The following is a 13,667-nucleotide window of genomic DNA, read 5'->3' as shown; positions in this document are numbered from 1 at the left end:
TTGACTTGAGTGGGTCAGTGGCATCCAATTTAAAAAAGAAATCGCAGCATAGTGCTATTTATGTCACAGACGGTGTCTGTTATATATATATATATATATATATATATGCTGTCACAACCACAAGGGGTCAGACTTAACAAACCCCAACAATGGGATGGGAAAAGGGGGAGGAAGGCCCTAATAGTAGGGAACGAGGGATGGGGCACCGCCTAACTCAGCCTGTGCCTATCCCTCTCCCCTAATGCCCTATGTGGGTCCTTCCCCCTCCCTGCCACCGTCACATACCTGTCCCTTGCTGTCACCTCACTAAACCCTAGCAAGTGCACTGGCCAGCAAGTACGCTAACCTCACCGCTGCAGATAGTACAAACACGGGGGATTGTGACAAGCACGAGACAGACAAGGTATGTAATAAAGCAACTTAGCTCCTGGCTCTGCTGCCAAGCTCCACGCCACAGAGGATATGGAAACAGGACCCCAAACTCCACAGAAGTAGCAGATTCAGCACTGACAACAGAGGGCTGCAACTCCAAGGCTGGCATACATAGAAATCTCTATTACCAACAGTCAGCTGATGCGTCATATGGCTATTTAAATGATGGTGGGAGTAGTCACCGCCCACATCAGCTGACCAGCAACAAAGCAGCTTCCAGCAAGGAAACTGACATTAACCCTTGCTGTTATGAAAGCAAAAAACAACATTTAAATTAAAGCTGGGGCAGAGCTGTCACGAATCCAAAAATGGATTGTGACACGTGCATTAGCAATGCTATTTTGAATAAGATGTCTGAGTGATATCCGATAAAAAAAATAAATAAATAACAAATGTTGAATATCACTAGTCCGATTTATAGGCTGGTGTGAGCGTGCCCTTATTGATAGGCTATAAGCCAACATGGTGCATAACACCACGCAAAGCCTTATCTGTGTGCATGTAGAATACTGGTGAAACCGGGTGTGTTTGTCCAAATCTGCGCTGCTGATAAAGATGGATGGTAGACGATATTCTTCAAAGCTTTATTCAAAACTGGTTACTAGTCAATGTGTTTCGAGGTCATGCAGGACAAGATCGGGGTTTGAAGAATATCGTCTGCCATCCATCTTTAACAGCAGCGAAGATTTGGACACATACACCTGGTTTCACCATTATCCTTGGTCTCGGAACCCATGTCCTGCAGCAGCTGATCCATACTTTTTACATGTTGCTTAGTTGCAATAAAATGATGTGAGCGTACCTCTCCCGGAGCACCCTATGTTTTTAACCAGTTGAGACCCTTTATGCGCTTTGTTTTTTTTTGCTCTTCAGATTTTCTACTTTGATTCCAGTAGAATACTAGGCATCCACCCGATCTATGAATCATAGGTGTATGAGTGGATCCAAATCAGTATTTTACAACCTCCCTTTCATAACATTGTGGTCTGTCTGCATCCAGCTTGGAACTGGTATTTCAACCTGTCCTGTCTCAGTAAATTTAGGCAGTCCGACCTAAATTCTTTGCATACAGAACAATTGTTAATATTGTTATCAGCAGTACATCGGACATTGTGCTGCCATTAACGATATTAATGTTTTGCTCATTCACTAGGTAATTAGTCATATTTACACAATTGCTTGTTCCTGATATCACCTTGTCTAAATGAGCCTTAAAGGGAACCTGTCAGTCTATTTATGTTGGCCAAACCACGGGCAGCATGAATCAGAGCCTGGTTTCACGATCACAGCCTGATATGCTTTACTGTGAAACGCTTCAGTGCTTAGTTTGAGGAGCTGACTGGAGACCATAGGAGAGACCAGATGAGTCCACTGTGTGATTCTCCCCATGCCGCTCCAGATGATAAATCTCTCACTATGTACAAACATGGGGGAGACCTGTCAATCACCGGTCGAGGACCATAGCGGACGCCTTATGTCTTGTCTTATGCTTCAATCAGATGGTCAAACTGTGTTTTCTCTGAAAACCAAAAGCGTTTCAGATTAACATGTACCAGGATGAAATTGTGCAGCCAGATTCCAATTCATGCAGCACGCAATTTGGCCAGCATGGATTGAGTGACAGGTTCTCTGTAAAGCGAACTTGGCATGTCCCCCATGCCATCCCAATCCATTAGCATTTGCTGCCTGAACAGCCCTCTATAGAGTTTAACACCTAGACCCACGTTTAGAAAAGGCTTAATAAACTGTGTGTTTTCTATGCTAATTAGGCCTTTGACTAGTAGATGTGGCTTTAGTTTCCCCAGACTAGTCGCCCTGCACAGCATGTCATCACTCCCCCGTGGACACTACCATTGTGGCATCATTGCCAGCATCCTGTAGAGCATGCTCATGCACGTGGCTTTTTTCACACACATCATAGCTCCTTTGAAGCTTGGTGTAACCTTTCTGGGTTCAGAGGCATACTGCGCATGTCCAGAAGTGAGGAAGGCAGTTTAGAAAGACTTTAAAAAAAATAAATTTAAACATGGATCTAGGTGTTAAACACTGTAAAGGGCAGGTTAAGCAGGGTATTTAGTAACAAGTAGTCTAATGCTGGTGGATTGGAGGGTATGGGGACCTGCAGGTTCCCTTTATGTAATACCATCTGTCAGCATTCAAAGCAAACGTTTAAATTATTGCGTGTGTATATATATATATATATATATATATATATATATATATATATATATATATATATATATATATATATATATATATATATATATATATATATATATAAAATATGGGTATAAATCACAACTGAATGCAGTGCATGTGTATATAGATCACATACTGCTTGCCATTATATCCATGTGGCCCTATTGTCCTGATATTTACTATCTTTTTGGCATTTTCGTCCTATTGTGATATTCCTTTGTAGTAATTATACTGTATGGTTTTCTTCCCAGTTTCTTGAATCAATGCACATGAAGTATGACAGGCAGGCTGCAGACAGAGGGGTATATGTTGTGGGCAGCTGTGGCTTTGACTCCATTCCTGCTGATCTAGGGGTCCTATTTACAAGGAACAGCATAAAAGGTAAGGGTGGATACACATCACTGTAAAATAAATAAATAAATAAAACTGTCCGATATCTGTCCAGAAAAGTGGGACAGGTGTCATGCGATTTTTATCACCTAGCACCCGAATGATATCCGATTTACATGTAAATGTGATCCGAGTGCAATGCGATTTTTAACATTAGCTTTTACATAGAGTAATCCTGTCATTTACTCATAGTTTTCAGAGGAACTATTCTTTAAAAATAAAAAAATATATATATTTCATTCTGCCTCCCAAAAATCGGAATAGAAAGCGATCAAAAAGCTATGTGCCAGAAAAATGGTACCAATAAAAATGTCAACTTGTCCCGCAAAAAACAAGCTCTCACATGACTGTCAGGTGAAATATGGAAAAATTATCGTTTTCAAAATATGGTGATGCAAAAACTATTTTTTGCACAAAAAAAAGCATCTTTTAGTGCGTGACAACAGCAAAACCTAAAAACCCGATGTAAATCTGGTATCGCACCAAACCGAAGAATAAAGTCGTCTAATCACTTATACCACATGAGGAATGGCTTATAAAATAAATAAAACCAATTCTTCTTTGATTTGGTTATTCTGCCTCCCAAAGATCGCAGTAAGGCACTGCTCACATATATCCTGCTCTCTGCGCTGTGTGCTTACACCGGGATTTCCGTGCAAATCTCTGAAATACATGAATCAGACGGCACCCTCGGAGAAAGATTCCCTATAATGAGGCAGATGGAGGCACTGTGGACGCCGTCTGACCTGTCATCTTTTGGTGGCCGTCTTTTTAAGTTTGCATAAATATGCAGTTGGTCACAGTTTTGTGCACTTCTGACTTGACGGAAACCGCTGAAGACAGGCCAAACTGAGTCCAGAGTAAATATAACAAAAGAAAACACCAGCGCTACCAGTAGAAAAGATACCCTTTGCTGCTGGTATCAAAACAGCCAGATGCCAGGGCTGTCAATATAAATAAATAATAAAGATAAAACAGGATGATACCGCGCTAAAGGGATATAATTTGGCTGAGAAATCTATATATAAATGAGTGGAGTATACAGGTCCTTCTCAAAAAATTAGCATATAGTGTAAAATTTCATTATTTACCATAATGTAATGATTACAATTAAACTTTCATATATTATAGATTCATTATCCACCAACTGAAATTTGTCAGGTCTTTTATTGTTTTAATACTGATGATTTTGGCATACAACTCCTGATAACCCAAAAAACCTGTCTCAATAAATTAGCATATTTCACCCGTCCAATCAAATAAAAGTGTTTTTTAATAACAAACAAAAAAACCATCAAATAATAATGTTCAGTTATGCACTCAATACTTGGTCGGGAATCCTTTGGCAGAAATGACTGCTTCAATGCGGCGTGGCATGGAGGCAATCAGCCTGTGACACTGCTGAGATGTTATAGAGGCCCAGGATGCTTCAATAGCGGCCTTAAGCTCATCCAGAGTGTTGGGTCTTGCGTCTCTCAACTTTCTCTTCACAATATCCCACAGATTCTCTATTGGGTTCAGGTCAGGAGAGTTGGCAGGCCAATTGAGCACAGTAATACCATGGTCAGTAAACCATTTACCAGTGGTTTTGGCACTGTGAGCAGGTGCCAGGTCGTGCTGAAAAATGAAATCTTCATCTCCATAAAGCATTTCAGCCGATGGAAGCATGAAGTGCTCCAAAATCTCCTGATAGCTAGCTGCATTGACCCTGCCCTTGATGAAACACAGTGGACCAACACCAGCAGCTGACATGGCACCCCACACCATCACTGACTGTGGGTACTTGACACTGGACTTCAGGCATTTTGGCATTTCCTTCTCCCCAGTCTTCCTCCAGACTCTGGCACCTTGATTTCCGGATGACATGCAAAATTTGCTTTCATCAGAAAAAAGTACTTGGGACCACTTAGCAACAGTCCAGTGCTGCTTCTCTGTAGCCCAGGTCAGGCGCTTCTGCCGCTGTTTATGGTTCAAAAGTGGCTTGACCTGGGGAAATGCTGAAATGCTTTATGGAGATGAAGATTTCATTTTTCAGCACGACCTGGCACCTGCTCACAGTGCCAAAACCACTGGTAAATGGTTTACTGACCATGGTATTACTGCGCTCAATTGGCCTGCCAACTCTCCTGACCTGAACCCCATAGAGAATCTGTGGGATATTGTGAAGAGAAAGTTGAGAGACGCAAGACCCAACACTCTGGATGAGCTTAAGGCCGCTATTGAAGCATCCTGGGCCTCCATAACATCTCAGCAGTGTCACAGGCTGATTGCCTCCATGCCACGCCGCATTGAAGCAGTCATTTCTGCCAAAGGATTCCCGACCAAGTATTGAGTGCATAACTGAACATTATTATTTGATGTTTTTTTTGTTTGTTATTAAAAAACACTTTTATTTGATTGGACGGGTGAAATATGCTAATTTATTGAGACAGGTTTTTTGGGTTATCAGGAGTTGTATGCCAAAATCATCAGTATTAAAACAATAAAAGACCTGACAAATTTCAGTTGGTGGATAATGAATCTATAATATATGAAAGTTTAATTGTAATCATTACATTATGGTAAATAATGAAATTTTACACTATATGCTAATTTTTTGAGAAGGACCTGTATAAAAGTTACCCTTATTAATAAACTCCCCGCTGAGTACCTGCTACATATGATGGAAGAGTGGAAGAGTGAGTGCACTATGGTAAATAATAAGCTGAGCACAATGTGGTACAAAAGATTTTGGCACTAACCAGTGCGAGTCTGACTCACCGAGATCTGATGTTGGTCGTAGTGTAGGAGGTACCAGGCATCCGGGCGCCCAGACAGTGGGTCCGGCACGTGAGACGCTGCTCCTGGGGAACAAGTGCTGGGCGAGGAGGCCAGTGCCAGGTGACATTTGGTGAATGAATAGAATGCAGGGGAATGTCCTATAGTTACCTCGAGTCGCGGTGATGCGCCCTCTGCTGGATGAATTCATATGAACTCGACCTTGGGAACTTTTCTGAAAAGTTCCCAGGCTCGAGTTCATATGAGTTCATCCAGCAGGGGGCGCATCACCGTGACTCGAGGTAGCTACAGGACATTCCCCTACATTCCATTCATTCACAAAGTTTTTACAGACAGGAGCACAGCTGCATTAGCAGAGCTCTTGAGTGTAAAATGATTTAACCCCTTCAGATGGATTTACAGCGTGGGACAAGACTGATCGACAGAAGGTATGGAATATTGTTGTTTGTTTTGTTGAACTTTATTTCAGGTGACAAGGGTCTTCAGGTGGATTGAGAGTATAATAAAATATTAAAACACCCTGTGTCTTTATTTAATTAAAATACTTTTTAATAATGTTTGTGTGTGTTTTATTAACCATTTCATACTATTGGATTAATAATGGATAGGTGTCATAATTGATGCCTCTCCATTATTAACCTCGCTTAATGTCACCTTACAATAGCAAGGTGACATTAACCCTTCATTATCCCATATCCCACCGCTACACGGGAGTGGGAAGAGAGAGGCTAAGTGCCAGAATAGGCGCATCTTCCAGATGTGCCTTTTCTGGGGTGGCTGGGGGCAGATGTTTTTAGCCAGGGGGGGTCCTATAACAATGGTACATCCCTAGGCTATTAATATCTGCCCTCAGTCACTGGCTTTCCCACTCTGGCGGAGAAAATTGCGCGGGAGCCCACGCCAATTTTTTCCAGGATTTAACCCTTTAATTTAATAGCTAGAGCTTCAAAATTTTACACACAGACACTTGTTACATTAGTAAAGAGGAATATGTAATAAAAAAAGTGATATGAGATGGTTTACTGTATGTAAACCATGTCTCATATCCTGTCGGGTTTGTGAAGGAGAGAGCAAAAGCCGGCAATTGAATTACCGGCTTTTATGCTATCTTGCGCTGAATTATATATATATATATATATATATATATATATATATATATATATATATATATATATATATATATATATATATATATATATATATATATATATATATATATATATATATATATATATATATATATATATATATATATAATATGTGTCTCACTGACATTATATATATATATATATATATACATATACAGTGGGGCAAAAAAGTATTTAGTCAGTCAGCAATAGTGCAAGTTCCACCACTTAAAAAGATGAGAGGCGTCTGTAATTTACATCATAGGTAGACCTCAACTATGGGAGACAAACTGAGAAAAAAAAATCCAGAAAATCACATTGTCTGTTTTTTTATCATTTTATTTGCATTTTATGGTGGAAAACAAGTATTTGGTCAGAAACAAACAATCAAGATTTCTGGCTCTCACAGACCTGTAACTTCTTCTTTCAGAGTCTCCTCTTTCCTCCACTCATTACCTGTAGTAATGGCACCTGTTTAAACTTGTTATTTAGAAGCAAATACATTTATTGCAGACATAACATTCATACTTCCATAATGAATAATAGACAGTTCTTCAAAATGTCTCCATGGATAACATAAGCAAAAAAAAATTAAAAAAAATAAAAATTATATATATATATATATATATATATATATATATATATATATATAATATGTGTCTCACTGACATTATATATATATATATATATATATATATATATATATATATATATATATATATATATATATATATATATATATACAGTGGGGCAAAAAAGTATTTAGTCAGTCAGCAATAGTGCAAGTTCCACCACTTAAAAAGATCAGAGGCGTCTGTAATTTACATCATAGGTAGACCTCAACTATGGGAGACAAACTGAGAAACAAAAATCCAGAAAATCACATTGTCTGTTTTTTTTATCATTTTATTTGCATATTATGGTGGAAAATAAGTATTTGGTCAGAAACAAACAATCAAGATTTCTGGCTCTCACAGACCTGTAACTTCTTCTTTAAGAGTCTCCTCTTTCCTCCACTCATTACCTGTAGTAATTGCACCTGTTTAAACTTGTTATCAGTATAAAAAGACACCTGTGCACACCCTCAAACAGTCTGACTCCAAACTCCACTATGGTGAAGACCAAAGAGCTGTCAAAGGACACCAGAAACAAAATTGTAGCCCTGCACCAGGCTGGGAAGACTGAATCTGCAATAGCCAACCAGCTTGGAGTGAAGAAATCAACAGTGGGAGCAATAATTAGAAAATGGAAGACATACAAGACCACTGATGATCTCCCTCGATCTGGGGCTCCACGCAAAATCCCACCCCGTGGGGTCAGAATGATCACAAGAACGGTGAGCAAAAATCCTAGAACCATGCGGGGGGACCTAGTGAATGAACTGCAGAGAGCTGGGACCAATGTAACAAGGCCTATCATAAGTAACACACTACGCCACCATGGACTCAGATCCTGCAGTGCCAGACGTGTCCCACTGCTTAAGCCAGTACATGTCCGGGCCCGTCTGAAGTTTGCTAGAGAGCATTTGGATGATCCAGAGGAGTTTTGGGAGAATGTCCTATGGTCTGATGAAACCAAACTGGAACTGTTTGGTAGAAACACAACTTGTCGTGTTTGGAGGAAAAAGAATACTGAGTTGCATCCATCAAACACCATACCTACTGTAAAGCATGGTGGTGGAAACATCATGCTTTGGGGCTGTTTCTCTGCAAAGGGGCCAGGACGACTGATCCGGGTACATGAAAGAATGAATGGGGCCATGTATTGTGAGATTTTGAGTGCAAACCTCCTTCCATCAGCAAGGGCATTGAAGATGAAACGTGGCTGGGTCTTTCAACATGACAATGATCCAAAGCACACCGCCAGGGCAACGAAGGAGTGGCTTCGTAAGAAGCATTTCAAGGTCCTGGAGTGGCCTAGCCAGTCTCCAGATCTCAACCCTATAGAAAACCTTTGGAGGGAGTTGAAAGTCCGTGTTGCCAAGCGAAAAGCAAAAAAACATCACTGCTCTAGAGGAGATCTGCATGGAGGAATGGGCCAACATACCAACAACAGTGTGTGGCAACCTTGTAAAGACTTACAGAAAACGTTTGACCTCTGTCATTGCCAACAAAGGATATATTACAAAGTATTGAGATGAAATTTTGTTTCTGACCAAATACTTATTTTCCACCATAAAATGCAAATAAAATGATAAAAAAACAGACAATGTGATTTTCTGGATTTTTTTTTCTCAGTTTGTCTCCCATAGTTGAGGTCTACCTATGATGTAAATTACAGACGCCTCTCATCTTTTTAAGTGGTGGAACTTGCACTATTGCTGACTGACTAAATACTTTTTTGCCCCACTGTATATATATATATATATATGTGTGTGTGTATATATATATATATATACACCTATTCTATGTGTATACATTTATTCTACTTATTCTATTCTATTCTGTCAGTGTGATTTTACTGTACACCGCACTGAATTGCCGGCTTTTCTAGAGAACACCGCTGCGTATTTCTCGCAAGTCACATGTATGGTCCGTGTGTAATCCTTAATTTTCTCGCCCCATAGACTTTCATTGGCGGATTTTTTGCGCAATACACTGACAAACGCAGCATGCTGCGATTTTCTACGGCCATACAAGACCGTATAATACGGATCAGTAAAATACGGCAGATAGGAGCAGGGCCATAGAGAATCATGGTACCGTATGCAATCCGTATTTTCTGCGCCTCTCATACATCCGTAAAACACGCCAGTGTGACGCCGGCCTAACTCTGCTGCTTCATTATAGTGCGTGGCTCCCTCGGGGGTTTCATCTGAATCACGTCACAGAGATTTAGATGGTGCTCAGCAAAGAGTGCTAAATAAATGTGATCCCAAACATTATGTAACATGCTCCTAACAAAAGCTTCAAATCAGTCCACAAAAAAAGAAAGTCCCCACTCAGGTCTGTCATCTGTCAATGAAAATATAGGGGTTTCCACGTTACTGGTAGCAAAAAGGCTCTTGAGAAATGCTATGGCTCCTCACCCTCCCAAAAGAAATCCAGCGAATTCTGCGCTTCCTAATGCCCCCCTCCCGTCTGAGCCCCAGTGTGCCTAAACCACATTTAGCGACTACATGTTTGTTATTTCTGTAGCGATGAGAGCCCGCCTAATTTACAGGTGCGTGTCTCCAGAATCACAAGCTGGGCACTACCGCATACTGGCCATTATAACTTACTTGCGACAACGGCAATTTTCACTCAGCAACATCCACTTCTGCTTGTTTTTGGAAAACACCCATAGAATAAAAACCGTCACTACACCTGTAGATAAATTCCCAAAGGGGTAAAATTACCAAAATGCGGCCACTTGATGGCAGATTCTGCTCTTCTAGCACTTAGAGGCTCTGTATATGGCGTCCGCAAACTATTTTAGCAAAATCTGCGCTACAGGAGGCAAATGGCTCTCCGTCAATCCAGTCTCTCACCATATTGCTAAGCAGTACTGTGCAGCTATGTATGGGGTATTTCTGCCTTCAGCAGAAATTGTGGGACAAATCTTGGTGCCATTTTTACCTATTTCCACTTTCGAAAATGTAAAATCTTGGGCTAAAACAAAATTTTGATGGTAAAAATGTAGGTTTTTTTTTTCTTCCCTGCCCAATGGTATAAAATTGGTACAAAGAAAATGCGCAAAGATTGAGCTTGATTTAAGTTGGTGTACATGCAGCACATAAACACATGTTCACATTGGCCATAAAGCATGTAAAACCTACAAAAGACAAAATGAGCAAAAACCCTGCTGTAACTAAATGAGTAAAAAGCAAAAGTGCATCTAAATAACACAAAGTTCTTAGTAATACTGTTTTTGATCAAAAATAGCATAAAAGCCATCCCACTGTCAACAAGGTGACCCTGATTGGGACTGTGCTGCATGTATACCAACTTAAACTAAGCTCAGTCTTTGTGTTTTTTCTTTGTATGTTTGCATTCTGTGCATGTCGGGGTGTGGCCTCTTTCTCCTGAGCTGGAAATTCCTCAGACTGGTGTCCATAGATCAGGACCCGGTCCTTTAGTCTGCCCTTATTCACACACTGAGGTCAACTCTGACACATGGTAAGGTTTTTGATATTAGACAGCGTAGGAATGTCCCGATTAGGGTCACCTTGTCGACAGTGAGATGGCTTTTATGCTATTTTTGATCAAAAATATAATTACTATGAACCCTGTGTTATTTAGATGCACTTTTGCTTTTTACTTATTTAGTTACAGCAGGGTTTTTGCTCATTTTGTTTTTTGAAGGTTTTATAAAATACATGTACAGTATGCACTGTATTAATTATGTCACTGACCGCTTTATATCTGTTCTATGTGTGTATTTCTATTCTATCCTCTTCTGTCCGGTCACTGTGACTTTACTGTATGCGGCAGATGCAATTTCAGGTTTTCAAGGACAAGCGTATGTAAAAATCGGACGGCACTTGCATGGTCTGAGTGCCATGCTGTTTTTTTTTTTTTCAAGTTTAATAAATTAACCTTTTTTTGATTATAATGGTTTGCCTTAGAATGATGAATTATCTCTAATAAAGGTCTCATTTCTAGCATGATATTAAAGGTAATTGATATGATTTAGACACTTGAGGACCTTGTTCAGGATGCAGTAGGGAATTTATGTTGGTTTGATTAGCGATCCATTCTGTTTATAACTGGCACACAAATGCAGGGCAGCACACCAGGGCTGAGAAATCCTGCTCCTATTTCCTTCATTTAACCATGGCAGGGGATAGGCTGTCCTTCCTCTCTTGGAATGTAGGAGATCTTAATAACCAGATATAAAGGATTTTCACCATTTCAATACATTTAAAACCATCAATGTGAGGTAAGTGTTTCTCACTAAATTAGAATATTTTTTTTTTAACTCACATAGATTTTTATTAAAGGGACTCTGTCACCTGAATTTGGAGGGAACAATTTTCAGCCATAGGGGCGGGGTTTTCGGGTGTTTGATTCACCCTTTTCTTACCCGCTGGCTGCATGCTGGCTGCAATATTGGATTGAAGTTCATTCTCTGTCCTCCATAGTACACGCCTGCGTAAGGCAAGATTGCGTTTTTGTTAAAATCTGCAACGTGTGCACACAGCCTTAGACGGACTGCGTTACACCGCGGTATAACGCGGTGTAGCGCAGTCTGGTAACACTGCCATTCTCCCCTATTTTGGGCGCATAGCTAGCGCACTCCCATAATAGGCGTGCGCTAGCGATGTGCCGTCATTGAGTGACAGACCCTGGGACGCGGGCTGCAGCCTTTCCAGGTCCGTCACTCCTAGCGCAGATAGAGCATCTGCTAGCTCTATCTGCGCTAGCGCAAGCTAAGTTCGGCACTTGCGTTAACACAGCCCGTTTAACGCATGTGTTGAATGGGCTGCTTTAACGCAGTGTGAACCTAGCCTAAGGAATACCCCCTCTCCGCAACGTGTCGCACCCTCCACAGATCAATCATGCCAATTTCCTGAACATATGTACCAAACGTTGTAGTATGACCTTCAGACCTATTCTGTAAGTTTTTGTTCCTATCCCAGAAGTCATCACATCTAATCATTGGGGACCTCAATATTATAAGTGGCATCGGGTCCCCTCGCCCCACCAGCTCCAACACTTCTCTAATTTTCTTACTGGAGTAGGGAGGTGGAATATACATAGCCACTACAAACAGCAGCACCCCAAGCAATTTACATTTTACCACCACATATTGACCATCCACATCAACATACACCTTCATCTCAAATCGCACCCCCGCAGGAATCAGTACTGACACTCCCCTTGAGTACGTAGAGAAAGTAGAGTGATACGCTTTCTGTATCCAGCACCTAGACAAGTCATCAACCCTCTCACGTGCTAAATGTGTTTCAAGCAGACATATCAATGAGGCCCTTTGATCACGCGCATACTGTAAAACCGCCGCCCGCCTGGTTTTATCCGCTAGGCCTCTTATATTCCAACTCAATAATTTAATACGGTCCCCCATCATACCTCTCATCAACCTTCAGAGTAACCTTATTACTTGGCCTGAGCTGTCTAACTCCTTCCCCCCACCCTTTGAAATCCCAACTCCCATCCCTATCCCCCCCCCAACTAAAGCTTTTTCCTCTCATCGAGAGTGGGGCTCCTCTGCCCATTAGAGACACTCTCCCTTGGATTACTTTCTCGTTCCCCCTCCCGCCACCATTAGGCTATGTGCACACTTTGCGGTGTGCTCTGCGGGTTCTCCCGCAGCGGATTTGATAAATCTGCAGGGCAAAACCGCTGCCGTTATCCCTGCAGATTTATCGCGGTTTGTTTTGCGGTTTCCTCTGCGGGATTACTCCTATACTATTGATGCTGCATATGCAGCAATATGCAGCATCAATAGTAATGTTAAAAATTAAAAAAAAATGGTTTATACTCACCCCCTCTGACGTCCGATCTCCTCGGCGCTGCACGCGGCGATCCGGTTCCAAAGATGCTGTGCGAGAAGGACCTTCGTGACGTCACAGTCATGTGACCGCGGCGCCATCACGGTCATGTGACCGCGACATCACCGCAGGTCCTGCTCGCAAACCAACCCTGAGACCGGACAGCCACGTGCGGCGCTGAGAGGTGAGTATAGCATTATTTTTTATTTTAATTCTTTTTTTTTTACACTAATATGGTTCCCAGGGCCTGGAGGAGAGTCTCCTCTCCTCCACCCCGGGTACCATCTGCACATTATCCGCTTACTTCC

At 41.3% G+C, this 13,667-nt stretch overlaps 1 protein-coding gene across 1 annotated transcript in view; it reads left to right on the top strand.

The window, feature by feature from the left end:
* Positions 1 to 13,667, top strand: part of LOC143804800 (saccharopine dehydrogenase-like oxidoreductase) — a 105,683-nt gene that overhangs the window by 27,486 nt on the left and 64,530 nt on the right. Inside the window, exon 4 of the mRNA XM_077283256.1 lies at positions 2,883 to 3,012. Coding sequence (XP_077139371.1) covers positions 2,883 to 3,012 — 130 coding nt within the window. The remainder of the gene's footprint in view (positions 1 to 2,882; positions 3,013 to 13,667) is intronic.

This window comes from Ranitomeya variabilis, chromosome 2 (assembly GCF_051348905.1).
Source record: "Ranitomeya variabilis isolate aRanVar5 chromosome 2, aRanVar5.hap1, whole genome shotgun sequence".
NCBI lineage: Eukaryota > Metazoa > Chordata > Amphibia > Anura > Dendrobatidae > Ranitomeya > Ranitomeya variabilis.
This window is presented reverse-complemented; position numbering and strand designations above follow the sequence as displayed.